The sequence below is a fragment of the Dipodomys spectabilis genome, unplaced genomic scaffold, assembly GCF_019054845.1.
Source record: "Dipodomys spectabilis isolate Male_0828 unplaced genomic scaffold, ASM1905484v1 ptg000163l, whole genome shotgun sequence".
NCBI classification, from domain to species: domain Eukaryota; kingdom Metazoa; phylum Chordata; class Mammalia; order Rodentia; family Heteromyidae; genus Dipodomys; species Dipodomys spectabilis.
Window position 1 is genome coordinate 12,984,284 of NW_024870840.1, and position 21,096 is coordinate 13,005,379.

The 21,096-nt window shown below is 39.9% G+C and overlaps 1 protein-coding gene across 2 annotated transcripts in view; it reads right to left on the reverse strand.

Annotated features, from left to right (window-relative positions):
* Positions 1-12,027: 12,027 nt before the first annotated feature.
* The window catches only part of Washc3 (WASH complex subunit 3), a 38,752-nt gene continuing 29,683 nt past the window's right edge, over positions 12,028-21,096 (reverse strand). For both annotated transcript variants that reach the window (XM_042693380.1, XM_042693378.1), the window contains exon 7: positions 12,028-12,271. In XM_042693380.1, the coding sequence (XP_042549314.1) occupies positions 12,187-12,271 (85 nt within the window). In that variant the 3' untranslated portion in view covers positions 12,028-12,186. The remainder of the gene's footprint in view (positions 12,272-21,096) is intronic.

The window sequence follows — 21,096 nt, forward strand, 5'->3', positions numbered from 1 at the left end:
CTAAAAAGGAAGTCGTTTCTTTTCTCAGGGTCCATCTGATCAAAAGCACTGTGTTATGGCCTCACCAGTACGTCTGGTTGTCTAGATAAGGAGTCATCTGACAGTGGATTCGTCGTGGTTCATGATTTCAATTGCTCAGGTTAAATCCTTTAACAGACACTTCTACTAAACACCACACTAAAATTGTGTTTGATCTGTTCTGTGAATTATTTTTCACTTAAATTGCTTTATAATTCTACAGATATGCTTCCTTTTTGTGTGTGTGTTTTCTTTTTGGGTACTGGGGATCGGACCTAGGACATTGCACTTGTGAGCAAAGGGCTCATCCCAACCCTATGTACTTTCTTTTTTAAAGAGCATCAGTTTACTTTCAAAAGCAAACTCAAATCTTTGGAGACTAATATCCTTTCTCTTCATATTTTGCTATTAAGAGGACTGGTGTTCTGCCAATGTGACATATTAATAAATTTCAGCTTGCGATTTTCATTGTCATGTGAACATTGAAATTGGCTCTCAGTTATACAAAGCAGCCAATTCAACAGGATACGTGTATTGGATTTACAACGAACACGTCCATAAAAGAATGACTTTAAAAATCTCTAATTTTGTGGTTTGTTTTCAGTTTGTTAAAAAGTCATGATCTACCGGTTGCAAAGATCCTAGCCAATTCAGACCATGTTTATTTTGAGTAATATATGATTTTTCTTTAGCCTGGTTACCAAATGAAATTATTGCTCCTTGAAATGCTTGTTCTATTGTTTATTTAATACTAAACCTCATCTTGTTGGTAGGTACTGGGCTGGTCCCTAGGGAAAAGTTGTCTTATCCTCTGAGATGTGTGTGTGTGTGTGTGTGTGTGTGTGTGTGTGTGTGTGTGTGTGTGTGTTTGTATGTCAGTACTGGGGCTTGAACTCAAGGACAAGGCACTGTCCCTTATTTTTTGCTCAAGACTGGTGCTCTACCATTTTAGCACAGCCTAACTTCTGACATCTTGGTGGTTAACTGCAGATAAGAGTTGCATGGCCCTCCCTATCCTGGTTAGCTTTGAACCTCAGCTCCTCAGATCTCAGCCTCCTGAGTACCTAGAATCACAAAAATGAGCCACTGTTACCCAGCTCTGAGAAAGAGAAAAGTGTAGTTTTCAGAGTCTCATTTTAACAGGCTAATAGATTTCCAATCATTACCAGTTAACAAGCTTTGGAAAGTGTGTGTGTGTGTGTGTGTGTGTGTGTGTGTGTGTGTGTGTGTACTAATGCTCAATTACCTATAAATCCACTGACCATCACCCAAAGCTTCTATAACAGTAGGTGATAAGTTCTAGAAGTAAGGTCCTCCAGAGCTGATAGCCAAAGGAAGGCTTGACATTTCCCAGGGTCTTATCTGTGAAGTGGCTGGGACATAAACTCGAGCAAAATGACATGATAGGAAAACATCAACATTGATTTGGGATTAAAGAAAAATAACGTTCCATATGATCTGTTCTGGTGCAAATATTTATGGCCCCCTCAAATTCTCTTGGGCCTTCACCTTCAGTGTGCTGGTATTTGGAGGCAGGGCCATTGGAAGGCAATTAGGGTTAGTTGAGGTCCTGAGGGTAGGGCCTTCGGGAGGGAATCAGACATGGGAGACCTCTCTCTCTCTCTGCCGTGTGAGGTCACAGTGAGAAGGCTGTCAACTGAACCACGAGACTTCATAAGAAAGCCAAATCACTCACTACCTTGACCTTGCGTTCCCCAGCCTCCAGAATGGTAAGAAATAAATCTCTGCTGTTTAAGCCACCATGGTATTTTGTTATGGCAGCCTGAGCAGATGAAGAGATCTGACCTTAGAAAGTCTCAGAGATTTCTACAAAATGGTGGCACTGCTCCAGACTTATCTCTTATTATTCCCAAGGAGGGCCCCCTCTCTGCAAGGATTGCTCCTTACCATTTCCTGAATGCTATCTGCTCCTTCTTGCCTCTGGTATGTAGTCCTCTTATACTGGTTTCTTTACCCAAAATGACCTCCCCAAGTCTTTCATTTCTAGTTGAAGGCTCATCTGTAAGAAGTCTTTGCTGATTCACCCTGGTTCTTTCCCTCACAATCCATTGCTTACTGTGTTTTCCCATGCACTTATTTGCATCTCAATAAAGGAATTATTATCGGTAAGTAATTGTACAAAGGAGTTGACCTGTAACAAAGCAGTTAATCATTACATTTCATCTTGATTAATGTTAGCCCTCTCATTTTTTCCTTATGTTTGCTCAAGGATAGAGGCCTTATCTCCTCTACTCGACCTTGAGCATCTCTGGGATAAAGCCAGGGTCTAGATTTTCCAAATCGGTGTCCTCCATTGGCCCTCTTAGAGTATTGTGCAAATAAAATGGGAATAAAACTTACTGAATGCATATTGAACTAAATTCTGGGAGCCAACAAATGTTTTGAGGCAAATGAATGAAGTAATACAAGGATGTACAATAAAACCCTGGCTCTAGAGGCTGTAGTGGGTAAGAGGAAGGAGAGTTGTTCTGGATAAGTGAGTTTAATAGATGGCTGAGGATTTATCCTTTTAAACACCAAAAGTTTTACTTTTAATTATCTTGGGTGGGAACATTTCCAATATGTTACTCTTCCTTGACTTCCAAAATAGTACATTATAAACATAATCCAGGGAGATGAGTCCAATTGTCATTAAAAGTGGTAATGAGCTAAAGTCCTGAGAAGCCCTCAGGCACTTGGGAGGTAGGTAGAACTGTTTGTCTCCATTCTAAATGGCTGAAAATTGCTGCTGTGTTTTGATTCTTGTTTTGTTTTTAGCTTTTGAGGGTTCTCCCTCGCTGCTGTCAATCTCATTGATGCCATGTAACAGACCCAGGCTCCTAATTGCTCTTCTCTGCTAAACTGAGTTTGGCAATCAGATGTCCAAGCTCAGTGTTTTGTTAACAGTCTGTTAGTGTTAGAAATATAAGTAAACTGAGAGCAGAGGGCTCTCTCTGTTCCAGGGCTCGCCAAGATCTCAGCAAAATGGTGTTAAGGATCAAGCACATCCATATTGTGAACTCCTAGTTCTGCTGCTGTGAAGCCTTTCTTCTTCATCTTTTTTATTCTTATTTTTTGTCAGTCGTGGGGCTTGAACTCTGGGCCTGGACGCTGTCCCTCAGCTCTTCAGCTCAAGGCTAGTGCTCTACCACTTGAGCCATAGAGCCACTTCCAGTTTTCTTAGTAGTTTATTGGAGATAAGAGTCTCATGGCCTTTCCTGCCTTGACTGGCTTTGAACTGAGATCCTCAAATCTCAGCTTCCTGAGTAGCTAGGATTATAGGCATGAGCTACCACACCTGGCTCATGAAGCCTTTTTTAACTCTGTTCTGAAAATAAAGCTTGTTAGATAAATGTTTCTCAAACAAATGGGGATTTTATTCATGCATTTAACAAATGAAAATTGAGTGCTTACAAAACAGGGAATACATGCTAGGTACTGTGGAATAATCCTCCAACATACATATTCTTTTTTTTTTTTTTGTCAGTTGTGGGGCTTGCACTCTGGGTCTGGGCGCTGTCCCTCAGCAATTCAGCTCAAGGTTAGCACTCTACCACTTGAGCCACAGAGCCACTTCTGGTTTTCTGGTAGTTAATTGGAGATAAAAGTCTCATAAGCTGGCTTTGAGCTGTGATCCTCAGATCTCAGCCCCCTGAGTAGCTAGGATTACAGGTGTGAGCCACCAGCACCTGGCCAACATACATATTCTTCATGCCTGGTTCACAATCCATATAGCACTAGCAAATAATAGGTACTCAATAAGTATTAATTGAAAGAAATGAGCTTAATACTCTTACCATTGATAGGATATTGATACACAATACACACAAACTGTTGTTTCCTAATGATGTTAACTACAATAAGGGTCATAATAAACATAAAAGTAAAACACGTTCAAAGGTCAACAATTATTTTCTGCTGGGAAATCCAGAATGACATCATGGAAGAGACAGTAGTTTTGAGTGAAACTTCAAGGATGGGGTCATAGTTTAATGAGTAAGAAGTTAGAGAAATACGAAGTAAGAATGCAACAGAGATAAGACCCAGATGTTGGGACCAAAAGGGTGTATTTGGGAGTTGATTAGCACATTTTCGCTGGAAGTAGGGGAGTAGGAGGAGATCACATTATGATGTTACATTGGGGTCAGAGCATGGGTGGGCCTTCAAAGTCAGGCTGAGAAATTTGGACTTTGTTTATTAGGTGATGGGGAGTAACTGAGCCTATTCTAGCTAGGAGGGGTCAGGCCTAGAGCTTCAAAAAGATTACCTTGGTGGATGTTAGAATTTAGGAGTTGAGGGGAAATGAGGCTGGAGGTGGGCCTGACTAGAATGTCAGCTGGGAGAATGTCTGCGAGGAACAATGGTCACAGATGCTGGTGACAACTGAAGTAAGAAACTTAGCCATTTACTTGCAGCCAGCAGCAATGTAGGACGTGTTGAGTATGACTCTGCATGATGTCCTGAATCCAAAAGAACAGGTTTTGGAGAGCTGGTGTTGAGTTTGGTTTAGGATATGTTGAGCTATGAGCCTCCTACCAATAATCTGGTAGCTCAGCTGTTAAAAGGCCTGAATGGGAAATTGCACTGAAAAGTACTGAGGGCCAATGAATACTCACAAAGCGAGTGCTTATGTAGACTTAGCCAATCAGGAGGAGCTTAAACTTCCATATCACATTTTTAGTTTCCTTTCCATAGGGTGATACTAAAAAGTTAATGTCTTCATTTCAAATAACTCTGTGAGCCTTTAAATCTGTTGTTTTCCTGAGAAATTACTTTTAAGTGCAATATTAATGCTATTTGAAGTTTGAACATTCATTGGATATGCTCATGGAAGGCGATAATACCTCCTTTCTTTCATTAGAAACAAAGGGGTTTTCAGGTCAGAAGGCAACAACCTGCAGAGCAAATAGACTCTAGGCTATCAGGGTGGATTCCATTAACTGGATTAGAAGGATTATGACAAAACAAAACTAGAGGAAACAAGAGGGAAACGTACCTAACAGAAAAAAAAAAAAGAATTGAATAGGAAAGGATAGTATACTATTATATCATAATAAAATGATACAACATGGTCACATGGTGAGAAGTGACTTCTGTGTGGCCCGACAAGATGTGGAAAGAGTATGGGAGAGAAGGAATACAGTTGGGTAATCAGATGGATACAATCAGAGTGTTCTTGAAAGCAAACAAGGACTAAAAAAATGAGGTTATAAACTGAGCCAGTGAGAAGCACTACATAACATGGTGGTGCCTGATAAACCGTGCAGGTTTCATAGTCCATTCAATTCAGCCTATCCAGATCGCAAGAGCTTCCCTCTTGGGTTCGAACCAGCTTTGGCAGTAGGCTGCTTAGCCAGAGGTCTTGAGAGGTTCTAGGAGGTCAATACTATTGCCAGGGGACCTGCTTCCTTGCACAGTGCCCTATGCAAAAGAATTCTTGTGAGGAACACAATGAGGCCCTACATGACTAATATGCATAGCTTTTAGACAAGACCAAAAGAAAAACTACAAAGGCTACCCCCATTGAAGTGACTCCTTTTACTGATACATAATAACCATGTACTACCCTACAGAATTCCTTTATGTAACATAGTAGCTATTACCTACATGTGCTACTGAGTATTTGAAATGTCATTAACACATTCAGATTTGCTGTAAGTATAAAAACACAGCAGAAAAAAAGAAAAAAACCCAGCAGATTTCAAAGACAATATAATAATATGATGTATAATAGATACATAGTATTGGTATATATAATAAAGATGACATAATAATATATGATTTCAAAGACATCATCTGATTAAACCAGATATTTGACAGATATTAAAATCAGACATCTGACAATAGACCAATGAGATACTGTCAAGTATCTGATTGGCTTAATAAATGAGATATTTGACAAAATCCCACTAATCTTTTTGTACTATTTTAGGATCAAATACTATTTCAAATATATTGGATTAAATAAAATACACACTAAAAATAAAAGTAAAGTTTAAATATTTCTTTTGGCTTTTAATAAATTTTAATAAATTATATGGCTGATATTTGACAGAACCATTACAGAGAGTTCATGTGACTTTTTTTTATTGCAGTAATGAAATAATTCTACTCCCTATGATTCGTACTTTTTCCTTAGAGGGAACTTGCCAACAGGTGCACTAGGAAGACTTTCAAATGGTAATAAGCAGGTTAATGTATTCTTATCTGAAATTGTTTATTTGCATTTCAGTGTGTCCATGGAGATTAGTGAGACTTAGCCATGGTGTTCTGTGCAGTTTGCATACTATAAAAACAAATGAAATAAAAAAAATGGACAGAGTTCATTCTGTGGGGCCATTAAAAAAAAAGCAAGAAAGACAAAGGAAGAGGGTAGAGGTCTCATATTAATAACTTTCATATCAGGCAAATTGTTGCCTGACATGTTCAACTACACTCACCCTTTCTGCAGAAGAGATGATTGCAAAACACTGCTCTCCTGCAATGATTTTAGAGCCAGTACTCTATTAGAGCATCCCCAAAACAATCGCAAATCCTCAACAAGAGTACTTGAAGGATCATTTTGCTTTCACGTTGGTGAAAAGACATTCCCGGATTCAATTCCAGAGCTTTCCAGCCTTCCTTTTCTTTCTTTCTTTTTTTTTTCTGTGTGTGGGATAGTAGAAATTGTAATGTTTGATCTTCACACTGACCTTTAACTTAATTTGCCCTAATTTTATGAATCTTTCCTGCCTCACACCAACAACCTCCTATTACTCCCCCAGTTTTGGTGTATGTTAGCATTTAACAGAACAGTGAAATAGCCTCAAGGATTCTCCACCAAATGGAACCGATTATACAATGAAAACAAACTGCAGCTAGGATCTGAGACATCATGTAAAGTATTTTACTATGTTTTGCAAGGCTCTTTGCATTTAGGATGCAAGTAAGTTTGTTTTCAAATAAAAATGCTCTCTGTTTAAAAAGGCAAAGCCTTATTCGCTGTCTTTGAAGTGTCAGCAAGCAACAGCAATTCAAAACGTTAAATTATGACTATGAAATCCAAAGGGGAGAGTTACGATCTGAGGCGTGCCTACCACACCGAGTCTGTTGTAGTTCAAAGCAGTTGGAGCAGTTTATGTATATAGACAGTCTGATAATACGCAGCAGACAGTGAACCTTTTGGAAGAACAGGCAGTTCTTAAATACCTGTCACCAGTTATATTGCAGAGAGAGATGGAGCTGGAAGAGTCTCACGTTAGGCCTTTCATATTGCTACAACAAAAATGACTTCATCTGTGCAATTAGTGAACAAGCTGTTCCTTCTCATGTAATAATAGCTCCAGCAGAAGAAACTTATTTTGACTTTGATTTGTCCCATTTTCCCCCCTCCACAATGAATGCTATAACCTTGTTGACTAAAATCTCTTGGCCTACTAATTACAGTCAATATTGAAAATCTCTGCCCTAAAATCATAATTGTTAGCACAAATAAAAGGAAGGAAGAGGGGCTGGGAAGGTGGCTCAGTGGTAGAGTGCTTGCCTTGTATGCACAAGGCCCTGCAATCCATTCCTCAGTACCAAATAAGCAGAAAAAGCCAGAAGTGGTACTGTGGCTCAAGTGGTAGAGAGCTAGCCTTGAGTGAAGAGCTGAAGGACAGCGCTCAGGCCCAAAGTTCAGGCCCCATGACCAGCAAAAAAAAAGAAGGAAGAAGGCTGGGGATGTGGCCTAATGGTCAAGTGCTTACTTAGCATGCATGAAGCCCTGGGTTCGATTTCTCAGTACCACATAGAGCCTGAAGTGGCACTGTGGCTCAAGTGGTAGAGTGCTAGCATCGAGCACAGAGAGGGTTCAGGGACAGTGCCTGGGCCCTGAATTCAAGCCCTAGGACTTGGGGGGAGGGGGCGAGGAGAATAGCCTGTCTATTCCCAAGTTACAGATGACATCTACCTGTATGTTGGAAGTTTAATGCTCACAATGTTTCTGTACTTATTGATCTATAAAAGCAACAACTAAATTTCTGCCTAATAACTTATCTCTAGTAGTGTTTTGGGTTTCTATTACTATTATTGCTTTATTGGTCCACTTGGATCATATAGTCAATACATTTGGAAATTGAATTCTTTTACTTAAAGAAATGGTATGAGATCCTTTCTTCTCCCAATCAATTTTAACTAGAGAGACGTTTGAAGGGAAGCAAGCACTTGAGGAAATGTATGGTTATTGTGATGTCAGTGTATATGAGAAATGCATAGGACTAAAGCATCTATATAAGAGAAATAATTCAGATATTAACAAGTTATATTCCAGAAGGATAAGAAAACAGGTTGTGTAAGCAGACCCATTCCTTTTCTTTATCAAAAATGGAAGTGTCAGAAGAGGAAGACAAATGAAAACAGGAAAATAAAGAAGAGAATAAATTCCAATAATGAATAGGTTAGCAAAGGAGGAGTATGAAAGAAGCAAGTATCATAAAAACAACAAACCAGCTGGGCGCTGGTGGCTCATGTCTATAATCCTAGCTACTCAGGAGGCTGAGATCTGAGGATCTCAGTTCAAAGCCAGCTCAGGCAGGAATGACCATGAGACTCTTATCTCCAATGAAAACCAGAAGTGGCTCTAGCCTTGAGCTGAAAAGCTCAGGGGACGCACCCAGGCCCAGAGTTCAAGACCCACCACCAAAAAAACCCCCCAAAATACAAAAACAAAAAACAAATCATGACATTTCTCAGTACTAACACTGATGTTAATGTCTTCAGTCAAAAGACATGAAATGACAAGCTGGATTAAAACGTAAGACTGCAGCAAGTGCCAGGGACTAGCTGCTCAGGAGGCTGAGAACTGAGGATGGCATTTGAAGCCAACCTAGACAGGAAAGTCCCTGAGACTCTTATCTCCAATTAATCACCAAAAAAAGCAGCTGTGGCTCAAGTGGTAGCGCTGTAGCCTTGAGCAAAAAACGCTCAGGGACAGTGCCCAGGCCAACAAAAAAAAACCCTATGCCTCCAGTTTCTGCAAATGTTCTAAGGTGTGATTTTTGAAAGCTAGAAATAGTGTACAGCAAAGAATAAACCAGGATGGCTAAGAAGCCCCAGAGAATATGAAGCAGCAGCTTTGTTACATGATAAATTTCAGTGCAAGTGAAAAACTGAGATCATCCCTAAAATGTTAAGGTTATGTGAAAAAAAAGATTTTCTCACTACTTCACTTTGTAGATTACAATGTAAAACGAATAAAATTACTGAAATTGTGAGTACTTTGCTTTTGTATGGATACTCAAGTCTTGAGTATTATTACTGAGAAATTAACTATTTTCATTTTATAAATAAATACCTTTTTTTCTTACCTTGAGCAAGTCAATTCCTTTGGGCCTCAGTTAATTCCTTTGTAACAATGAGTCAAGCAGACTGGATACTTGCTAAGATTTCTTCTAGTCTTAACAAACATTATTGTTCTATTTCTCAGAACTTATTTCAAAATAAAGTTTGCAATGTTAACAGTGACCAAACAAAGTGTTTAATTCTGAAATGTATAATACAATTATATCGATTTGAATATAAGTATATACAGATGCCCAGTAAATTGTAGTTGTTGTAAAATAAAGGTTCTTTTTTTTTTCCTTTTCAAATTTATTTGCTCATCTGAAGCAATATTGTCTGGGGAGGAAAAGAAATGGAGACACGTGTTCTGCAGGAAGAAAAATATCTAATTTAAGATATTTATCCAAAACCAAGTTACAGTGACGCTACTTGTAGTGCCAGTCTTTTCATTTGCCAATCTTACCAATAGGAAAGATTAAAAAATGAATGTTTTGGAAGACAAAAACAATTATTAATACACAGAGATAAATAGTGGGAATTGAAGATCTCTCTGGATTCTGACAATCAAGCTTGTTTTTGTGAAACAAAAGTATTTGACTACCCATTATGCTGCCTGGGCATGCTTCTAGAGCACATGGGCACAATTTGCTTTTTAACAGGAGCCATGCTCTAGTTCAGATATAAAAGTTTCACAGAAACTCTGTGGGGTATGTGTAAAAGGAAACATTTAAACTTGTCTTATAATTTTAACAGACTATAAAGATATGGATTTGCTCATTGTTTACCCTTAGCTTAGTCTTGGAAGTTTTTTTTTTAATCTATAAGTTTTAATGAAAAAGTTCTGAGTGTGGCCTTTGTGTATCTACAAAGAAAAACCCTGCATTTATTTTTTACTTTTTTGCCTGAGGCTTGTGCTCAGAGTCTGAGCACTGTCCCTGAGCTTCTGCTGCTCTAGGTTAGTGCTCTACCACTTCAGCCATAGCACCATTCCGGCTTTTTCTGTTTATGTGATACTGAGGAATCAAACCAAGGGCTTCATGCATGCTAGGCAAGCACTCTACCACTAAGCCACATTCTCAGCTTGAAAACTGCACATTTTAAATCAAGGTAAGCACGGGTCATTCTGGGGTTTTAGAAGCAACACTGTCTGTAGGTGATATTTGTTGTACCAAGAAACATATCCTCAGACCTTCTTTGGATTTCAGCCACAGATGTAGGGGAGATTTCTACCCAGTTCTGAACTTAACTTTTGATGAGGAACCTACCTCAAGTAAGTTCCCTCTTTGCCTCCTTAGTGTTGTTTCCAAGGCCGTGGTCACCCTAGGTCTGTGTGAAGGGGCCCCTCTATACCAATGGGCCCAGGCTAGCAGACCAATACTCAGGATTCTGTGCCTTCAGGTGGAAAGTTCTGGGAAGTAGTGCTCCTTTCTAAGCAGGTGCTGGTCATGAATTCAGTCCCATGTGCCCTCAACAGCAATCACACCTCTCCGTTGAATTTTCCTCCCTCTTATTCTTCCCGCTTGCTAGGGTCACATCACAAATTACTTGCAGTCAATTGTTTGTCTCAGGGTTGGCTTTGGGCCCGGAGAGGGACTCTGCAGAGAAGATCCTGAAGGTGGGATTCTGGAACTGGATCATTTCTCTTTAGTGCTAGGATAAGAAGAACACTGATTTCTTTTGGTGTATATCCTCATTTCTCTGAATCTCACCTGTGGTGGATTGTGATGAGAAGCAGTGAGGTACCCAGCAGCTTTGTCTCTGGATGATAAATAGGAGAAAGAATTTGGGATGGACTAGCACTCATTAACAGCTTGCAAGCCTTGAAAAACGAAGTGTAAGGCAAATCAGCCAACTTTAAGCACGTGGTAAAGTCAGAAACCTTCTTGGTAGTCTTTCTTTCCACAGGGCAATTGTGCTGAGAATCAGACTCGAGGTGTAAATGGAAGAATGGAGGAGCAGCACAGGAGATAAAAGATGCAGCACCAGTGTCTTTGCTGAAGTGAAGGCCCTGAGAGCAAAGGAGTAGAACTCTAACACGTGAGAGAAAGTCTGGGTGACAGTGCTGAAGGCGCTTGCATCTCTGTTTTCCTTCAAACCTTCCATGCCGGGCAAAACGGCTTCTCTGCCACAGTAAAGGAGACCTGGGGTGTATCCTCCCGAGGTGGATCCATGAAGAAGACTCCTCTCTGTGATCTAACTGCATTCCCCACTGCTTTAGGATGAACTAATGCCAGGTCTTAAATTACTTTTGTTGTTGTTCAGGCAATAAAAGGATTTACCAATGATGTTTGCTCACTTACAACCATATTGGAGCTATCTTCAGTATTTGTTTGATAATAAAAATAAATTAAAAATCTCACTTTGATAATATGTGAACTACTGAGAAAGTGGTAAAAAAAAAAAAAAGCAATATATGCTGGTAAATACTGCCAATAAAATTTCATATCCCTAATAATGTCTCAGATTGTCATGGAAAATTTCAATACAGTATTTTTTTTTTGCCAGAATTCTTCTGATACAAATGTATGTAACACTTTTTGTGTTAAAATATTCACAGTGAATAATTCACTTATTTTTACAAAAAGCCCAATTTAATTTTAAAATTATCCTTGCACGTCTAGAATATACCATCTTAGTATTTGTAGCATTAATTGCAATTTAGGTTACTTGGTTTTTCATTTTAGAGCCCTTAAGTTTGATCACAAGATATCCTGGGGGATTATAAAAGCTTTATTATTATTTTTAACAGAGAGGAAGGTTGGTGAGGTATAGGGTTGTTTTACATTTCTATGATTGAGAGAGTACAGACTCTCTCACAGACTCTACCAGTTCATCTGTACATACACTTAACTCTTAGGAAAATCCAGCTTAGTCGCTAAAAGAAGATTCACTATCTGAACTTTCTTCTACAGGTTTTTCTTTTTCACCATCAGGCACTGGTGCATCGGGCCTCCTGAAAGAGAAGAAAATGTTTAAAGGTTTAACTATTGAAGCAGAGCGCTTACAAACTGTAAACTAGGCTCATCTTAGAATGCTGCTGCTAACGAATCTGCCAAGTCTGTGTCCCTAAGTGAAGGAGTCTCCTGCCTCCACCGCAGCGTGATTGTCTCTGGCTTCCAGCACCGCGGGGATTAAGTGCTATTCCTGCAGAGGCCACAGCAGCACTCTTTTCTTTGCCAGCCCTTACATACTATGCTCCTTCAGCACTTTCTACTTCTCATTTCCATGGAGACCCAACTATAGACGGAACTGTGATCTGCAGAGTCTGGCATGGCCAGTGCTAAACTCTCTGCAGCCTCCAGTGTACATGAGGTACAGAGAGGGGAGAGCTAGAAATGGAAAGAGACGTTTCCGGGAAAAATTCAGAAAACAGAAAGGAGTTCAAGAATGGCTAAGACAAAGGCTAGATGGAAATTCTGCTGAAGAGGGTTCTTAATGTTTGTAAGTGTTTTCACTTACACGTTTCCTCTCTAGAGAATATAAAAAAAGTATGAGTTGGTAAGAAATTTAACAATGACATTTCAAAAATTCCCTAGGCACAATAAAGAAAGCCGAGAATGGTTTGCATAGTTTACAACTTTGCAGGATGTGACAGAGTAAACCCAAATGAGATTTTACATAGTGTCATTAACATAATCATTCAGATAGGCCTCAATATTAATAGTGTTTGTGCCTCATTATTAATAGTATTTGTGCCAGCAAATCACTTCTTCAATCAAGAAACTCTAGCACTCAGCCTCTACTTCTACCAACAAAGCAAATTAGTCAAGGAATCTACTAGGGAGAAAATAAGAAGACAAGGAAGAATAACTGAGCTAGAGCTGTTATTTTATTTTTATTTTTTGCCAGTCCTGGGGCTTAAACTTGGGGCCTGAGCACTGGCCCTGAGCTTCTTTTGTTCAAGGCTAGCACTCTGCCCCTTGAGCCACAGCACCACTTCTGGCCTTTTCTGTTTAATCTGAAGAATCGAAACCAGGACTTCATGCATGCTAGGCAAGCACTCTACCACTAAGCCACATTCCCAGGCCCAGTTATGTCTCGATAACCATGTCTGAAAAACTACTAGGCTTTTTTCTGTCTCAGGCTCTTTGATCTTATTATGAATTTAGGAGATTCAACAAGTAGGAATTATTATCACTAAAATAAATAAGAAAATGTATAGTCTTCTCATTACTTTTAGATACTGAAAATTAAAGCTTGTATTTATTATTTATTTATTTATTTATGTCAGTCGTGGGGCTTGAACTCTGGGCCTGGGTGCTGTCCCTCAGCTCTTTAGCTCAAGGTGAGTGAGTGCTCCCACCACTTGAGTCATAGCACCACTTCCGGTTTTCTGGTGGTTAATTGGAGATAAAAGTCTCATGGACTTTCCTGCCTGGGCTGGCTTTGAACTGGATCCTCAGATCTCAGCCTCCCAAGTAGTTAGGATTACAGGCATGAGCCACAGTGCTGGCATAGCTTATATATTTTATTATCTCTGGTGTGTTACTAAACAGAAAGAAACATTGGTCCTGCTCCCTTGCTGTCAAATGTAAACTCATTTGCTCTGCAGATAATTGTGGATGACACCTATCAGGTAGCTATAGGTACCCAGCACAGTGAGACTTTGAAAACTGTACAAAGCATTTCCAGATTTGGACTGATGCTCTTTTTACCATAAAATGCTACCATGAAGCCATCATCTTCCTCACTTCCCATAGAAGCAAACAACTGGAGCAGTAGACTGGGCACTGTCTACTGTTTTTTGTTTTTGTTTTTTTTGGCAGGAATTTTTTTTCTCTTTGTTTCTCTTTACTATATTATAGAGTTCGTCTTACATCTCTACTTCAAAATAAAGGAAAAAATTACTAGAAGGCCTTGCTTCAATACCACACCAAAATTATATTAGTATCTATGACAACTCAAACAAATAACGTACAGGACCCTGTAAAAATAAGTGCTACTTTAAAAAGGGTAAAAATATCTTAGGTTTCAAACCTAATATTGAGGAAAAACCCTGAATGCTCAGGATGTTTGGAGTTCAGGCTCCCAATTTCCACGAAAGACCTGCCACCTTTCCACCAATCTGCAATTTCCTTTTACCACTTATGTTAATCACATTAACGTTAGCCTTGCTTTTTCAGCACTCGTTGCTTTATGGGAGGCAGATTTTTTCATAAGGTGAAGGGCAGAGGTCCGGTCAGCAGATCGCACACATTTTAAACACAAAAACTGATGAAAACATGGCATCCACAAGTATTTCTCTGCATCAACTGAGCTGCGAAAGGCACAGGCAAAAATTGGAATTTTTTTTGTTTGTAGTATTTCTTTTGCTTTTTTTATGAATGTGACCCATCTTGCTCAAAAGCACATGTAATAGAGCCACAAGTAAGGCGGGTCTACTGTAGCTCACTGCTTTTCCTCCATCAGAGAGACGTGGCATGTCGTGCTTCACCATCATCAGGCACAGGACATCTGGGTGGTTGTTTACTTCTTTGTCATTACAAATGATGTTACTGAGAACATCTGAATCACAAGTTTTATGTGAGCATATGTTTTCCATTCTCTTGGCTATATACATAGTAGCAGACTTTCTGGGTCATATGGTAATTCTGGTGAACTTTTTGAGGAACTGTCAACAGTGGCTGCACTACTTTTCAGTCATAAAATGATGTATAAGGATATCAGGTTCTCCACATCTTTGCCAGTGTTTACATTGTCTGTTCCACTTCCTCCTCCATCCCGTTGTTCCTTTGTAACTTGTTTATTTTATTCATGTTACGTCCTGAAGGTTTAATCCATATTGCAGTAAATGTCAGAATTCCTCCCATTTTTTAAAAAGTTAAATAATATTCCTCTGGGTTAGTGCCGGTGGCTCACACCTGTAATCCTAGCAACTTAGGAGGATGAGATCTGAGGACTGCAGTTCAAAGCCAGCCCATGCAGGAAAGTCTATGAGACTCTTATCTCCAATTAACCTCCAGACACCTAAAGTGGCACTGTGACTCAAAGTGGTAAAATGCTAGCCTTGAGCAAAAAAACACAGGGAGGTGGCAAATGTGGCTTAGTAGTAGAGTGCTTGCCTAGTATGCATGAGGCCCTGGGTTTGACTCCTCAGTACCACACAAACAAACAAACTTAAAAAAAAATTAAAAAGAACATTTTTTAAAAAGGGAAAGGACGGGGGCTGGGAAGGTGGCTCAGTGGTAGAGCACTTGCCTTGCATGCCAGAGGCCCTGGGTTCGATTCCTCAGCACCATATAAGCAAAAAGAAAAAAAGCTGGAAGTGGCGCTGTGGCTCAAGTGGTAGAGCGCTAGCCTTGAGCTGAAGAGCTGAGGGACAGCGCCCAGGCCCAGAGTTCAGGCCCCATGACCGGACCCAAAAAAACAAACAAAAAAAGAAACTACAATAACCCAGTGAAGCATTTTATGAAAAGGTCTACATAAATATTAACACCAATGATAAAACTCACAGCACCCCCCTCATTTCCACCTGGTTATGAGGAGGAACAGAAGCTGGATTTCTTGTGTTACAATCACAAGTGCTCTTCCCTGATATCACACTATGTGAACTTTTCATTTTAACTTGTTATTCACACAAAGGACTTTTAGGACATGTTGGAGGAGACTCCTACTGTAAGCTACCAGCCTAAAGTTTAACTCTCCCAAATCCAAAAGAAACACACCTCATACTAAATGCTGGAAATGGGAGTGTTAGGGATGTGGCTCAAATGATAGAGTACCTGCCTAGCAAATGTGAAGCCTTGAGTTTGAAATGTCAGTAACACAAAAACAAATAAAATTCTAAAAACCTAAGTGTCTTTCTATTTTAAAAACATACATATCGGGGCTCAGAAGGTGGCTCAGTGGTACGGTGCAATACATACACACACACACACACACACACAAGTTATTAAAAAAGTATATCAGAAAAAACAGAAAAATATATCAAGTTCTATATTCATATGTGTATTTTCCAGAAAATTCAATCTTTATTGATTACAATGAATTTAAAAGGGTAACTACATATTTAATAGGTGACATTAATATTAGCAATACAATTTTTGTGTGTCTGGTTGGGGGGGGTCCTAGGATTTGAACTCAGGGCATAGGTGCTGTCCCTTAGACTTTTTGCTCAAAGATAGTATTTGCCATTTGAGCCACAGCTATACTTCTGGCTTTTTGGTGGTTAACTGGAGATAGAAGTTGTACAAATTTTCATGTCCAGGATGGTTTCAACCCACAATTCTTAATCTCAGCCTCCTAAGTAGCTAGGATTACAGGCATGATCCATAGGTGTCCAGCTACCAATAAAATTCTTAATGAAAGCAAAAATTTTAAAGTGTAAGTTCAAACTCATTAAGTTTAAATTATAGAATACAGTTTTTTCAAAGAAGTTACTAGGTTGTAAAAAATATAAAAGGCCCAATTTTAGAACAGAAAGCATTTTTTAGCAGGGCACACTGGATATGATACTGTGCCCATGGTTGATTCTGACACCCATCCTCTCCCATTCATGTAAACCACCAAAGGGTGTCAACCATAATCTCCGCTGTCCTCCTACTTTCCTTATCCACTTCCTTATTTCAGTCCCATGACCAGGCCAATGATAGAAAGCTCTTTTTCTGGAGAGACTCAAGAGAGGGCACAGAACTCAAGTAGGCCAAAATCAGAATGTTTCTGCAGAAATAAGCTATGAGTTATAGAGCCAAAGTGGTGTTTTCATTCAAGTGGCAGAACTAGCAGTAGAGCTAGGTGCTAGTGGCTCACACCTATAATCCTAAGTACTGACAGGCTGAGCACACAAAGATCATGGGTTGAGGTCAGTCTACACAGAAAAGATAGCTAGATCCCCTCTCAATCCACAGCTGGGTGCAGGGGTGTGTGCCTGTCTTCCCAAGCTACATGGGAGAGTAAGGCTGGGAGGGTTGGGATCCAAGTTAACCAGGAAAGGGAAGTCCATAAGATCATCTCCATGAAGGGAAGCTGGACAAAGCGGCATGTGTCTGTGATCTCCGCAATGATGGGAAGCCTGTGTAGGTTGACAGCAGCTCAGGCATGCAGGAAGTGAGATCCAATCCTCTAACTACCCAATGAAAAACAGGGTGGAAGTAGGGCTCTACACTATTGCTCCAGCCTACCAGGCATGAGGCTAAGTTCAAACCCCAGTACTAGCCTGGCTGAGGACTTCATTCCCTGGCTTCATAGAGAAAGCTTATCCACAGTAGAGTGAATAATAATAATAATAATAATAGAATACCAGCCAATGACACTGAGGTACTAGTCTTGTCCTTCACCCACACTTCTCAGCTTTGAAGGGAGTAAATTTTCTTTCTGCTGAAGCTAATTTAAGGTGGCTTCTGCAGTCCTGAACATGAAGAGTCCCAAAGCAAAAATATAATTGGGGGCTGGGAAGGTGGCTCAGTGGTAGAGTGCTTGCCTTGCATGCATGAGGCCCTTGGTTCGATTCCTTAGCACCACATAACCAAAAAGAAAAAAGCCGGAAGTGGCGCTGTGGCTCAAGTGGTAGAGCGCTAGCCTTGAGCTGAAGAGCTGAGGGACAGCGCCCAGGCCCACAGTTCAGACCCCACGACTGGACCCCCTTCGCCAAAAAATATATATAATTGGTTTAATTTCTTTTCATTATGAGGTTTATATTTCTGTTTAAAACTATAGCCACTTCACAGACAAAAAATGTTAAACTAACATCCTTTGAAAAACATTTATTTATGTAGATTAAGGGCTTAAAAACAATTTTCTTTACATTTGAAACAGTTGAACTTCAAACAGATTAAGTACGCAAAAACATAGTTAATAAACGTTTTGCTGGGTAGTAGGGAGTGTAGTTAGTTTACATCACTGTTCTCTGTGTTTTCACTGTCATATAAAATTAGCATTTTCACATGCCATTGTTTTCTATGGTGATCTGTCAGAGCTCTATGGACTTGAGTAGGTAGTCTTAAGACTCTTGAACTGTGATTGCACTAACCATATAAAATCTTCTGGTATGACTATTGTGATTATATCTATATAACTTTTGCTGGGCACCAGTTGTTCACACCTGTAATATTAGCTACACAGGTGGCTGAGATCTGAGAATTGTGGTTCAAAGTCACGGTGGTCAGGAAATTCCTTTGGATTTGTATCTCCAATGAACCACCAAAAGGCTGGATAGAGCTGTGGCTCAAGCGGTAAATCACTAGCCTTGATTGAAAATGCTAAGGGACATTGCCCAGGCCTTGAGTTTAAGCCCCAATACCAGCACCAAAAAACAAAACAAATCCAAACTAAAAACCACTTTCAATTCCATGATATAGTGGCTACTCAGACTTGTTTCAGCACTACATATACTCAGACTATGGATATTCCAGTCTCTTCTAAATGCTTCAAAACAGGTATATCCTATTTTTCATGGGAAGTAGACTGGTACAAACAGGGAATCAAATTAATGCCTAATATCATACAGAAAAGAAAGCCAGGGGCTGGGAAGGTGGCTCAGTGGTAGAGCGCTTGCCTTGCATGCATTAGGCCCTGGGTTCGATTCCTCAGCACCACATAAGCAAAAAGAAAAAAACCATGGCGCTGTGGCTCAAGTGGTAGAGCGCTAGCCTTGAGCTGAAGAGCTGAGGGACAGCGCCTAGGCCCAGAATTCAGGCCCCAGGACCAGACCCCCCCCAAAAAAAAGATTAAAATAAAATAAAAGAAAGCCAGTGCTTTAGGTAAGGTGGGCTTCCTATTATCTTGGAATCCTTCATTTCCCAATAGATCTTTTCTCTCTTGCTTGCTAGTCACTGATGGACCCCAAATGCTTTCTAACATTTCTAACCTCTGCTCTATTTTCTCACTCAACAGTGGCCTAATCATATTTTTTTACATAATTTTCTTTTCCATTAAAAACTTTTCAGTATGATGGTTCTTTTTCACATCTTTTTATTTCAGTGACAATGAATCTAAAATTTTGATGCAAACAGGAGTAGTATCTGGTTATGTAACCACTGTTATTTTCAAAGGTTCGAATTCTATTTATTTATTTATTTTTGTAGTACTGGCGGCGGGGGGGGGGGGGGGTTGAATTCAGGGCCTTGTCCTTGATTTGTTTGCTTGGCTAGCACTTTGCCGCTTGAATCACACCTCCTGCCATGCTTTTTGTTAGAAAAACTTGAAATTTTAAAAATAACTACTTAGAAGAACTGATTAAATAACACTCATTTAATAATCACAGGCATTTTCTTCAGTTTTACAGATATCTTAAAATGCTAGGCTTTTGTCCCCTGATCATGTAAAAACTTATTAGTTTAAAATTGTGTATTTTCAGCTTCCAGAATTTTTTTTTTTTTTTTTTTTTGTTGGTCATGGGGCTTAAACTCTGGGCCTGGGCACTGTCCCTCAGCTCTTCAGCTCAAGGTGAGCGCTCTACCACTTGAGCTACAGCACCACTTCTGGTTTTCTGGTGGTTCATAGGAGATAGGAGTCTCAAGGTCTTCCTGTCCCGGCTGGCTTTGAACCACGTTCCTCAGATCTCAGCCTCCTGAGTAGCTAGGATTACAGGAGTGAGCCACTGGCGCCTGGCTAAGCTTCCAGAATTTTATATACCCAAGCCAATCAAACCACAATTTATTTACTGATCCACCTCAATTTTTCTCTTTGCTTTGTACAGATACATCTTGCTAGTTCTAACAGTTATATGAGTTTTTCTTACTACTTAAAGGTACTTTAAAAGAAAAAAAAAAAACAGAACCATTTTTACTGAAAGTTCTTGGATGAGGCTCATTAAGTCCCGAAGCTCTAAATAAAAATCACACTGTCCTTGGATGGCACATCATCTTCTTACTCATCACCTCATGCTTCTCCCCCCAAAATGGGGCTCCCTAACTTATGTAAACTTGACTCCAGAAGCGTCACCATTTCTCGGTTAATTAGGTGCTTGATTCCACTTACCATACTAAGCTAAGTGTAGTTAGAATTTGTTTACTAGTAGTGAGGATAGGTTAAGTGAGTCACCCCACTCTAACCAGTGTCCCTGGTGACCAATGGCATGTACTTATGAGGCAACAGGTCAGAAGCCAGCCTCAGGCTGTGGTTGAGGAACAGCTTTTCTGTAAGACAATGTAAGTGTTACTGGAATTCTACCCTAAAAGTTGGCACCACCTCATGATGGAGTGTTTCTAAACATTTATAGACAATGACATACCCTCAAACTTGCTAACTGAGATATAAGAGTCGGGAATGCATTCTCCCATTGCTAGTCGCCTATACAATTTTTTTTTTGGTGGGTCGTGGGGACTGAACTCAGGGCTTGGATGCTGTCCCTGAGCCTCTGTGCTCAAAACTAGTGCTCTACCACTTGAGCCACAGCACCACTTCCAACTTTTCCTGAGTAGTTTGTTAGAGATAAGAGTCTATGGTCTTTTCTTCCTGGGCTGGCTTTGAATCATGATCCTCAGATCTCAGCCTCCTAAGTAGCTAGTGTGAGCGTCCTTAGCCTATAAACTTCTTAAGGTAGTAATACCAAGGACACAGCTAGGCCAAAAAGATAGGAGAAAGTTCTACAGAGAGGAAATAAAACTAATATTTAGAGATCAAAAGAGAATAGAAAGATGATACCGTCGAAGAACAGCAAATTGTTTGCTCTGAATGGGATAGGCACGCATGGAGAGTAGCAAGAGACAGACTGAGCTGGACACTGGTGACTCATGCCTGTAAACTTAGCTACTCAGGAGACTGAGATCTGGGGATCAGCGTTCAAAGCCAGACCAGCAGGAAAGGCCATGAGACTCTTATTGCCAATAAACCACTCAC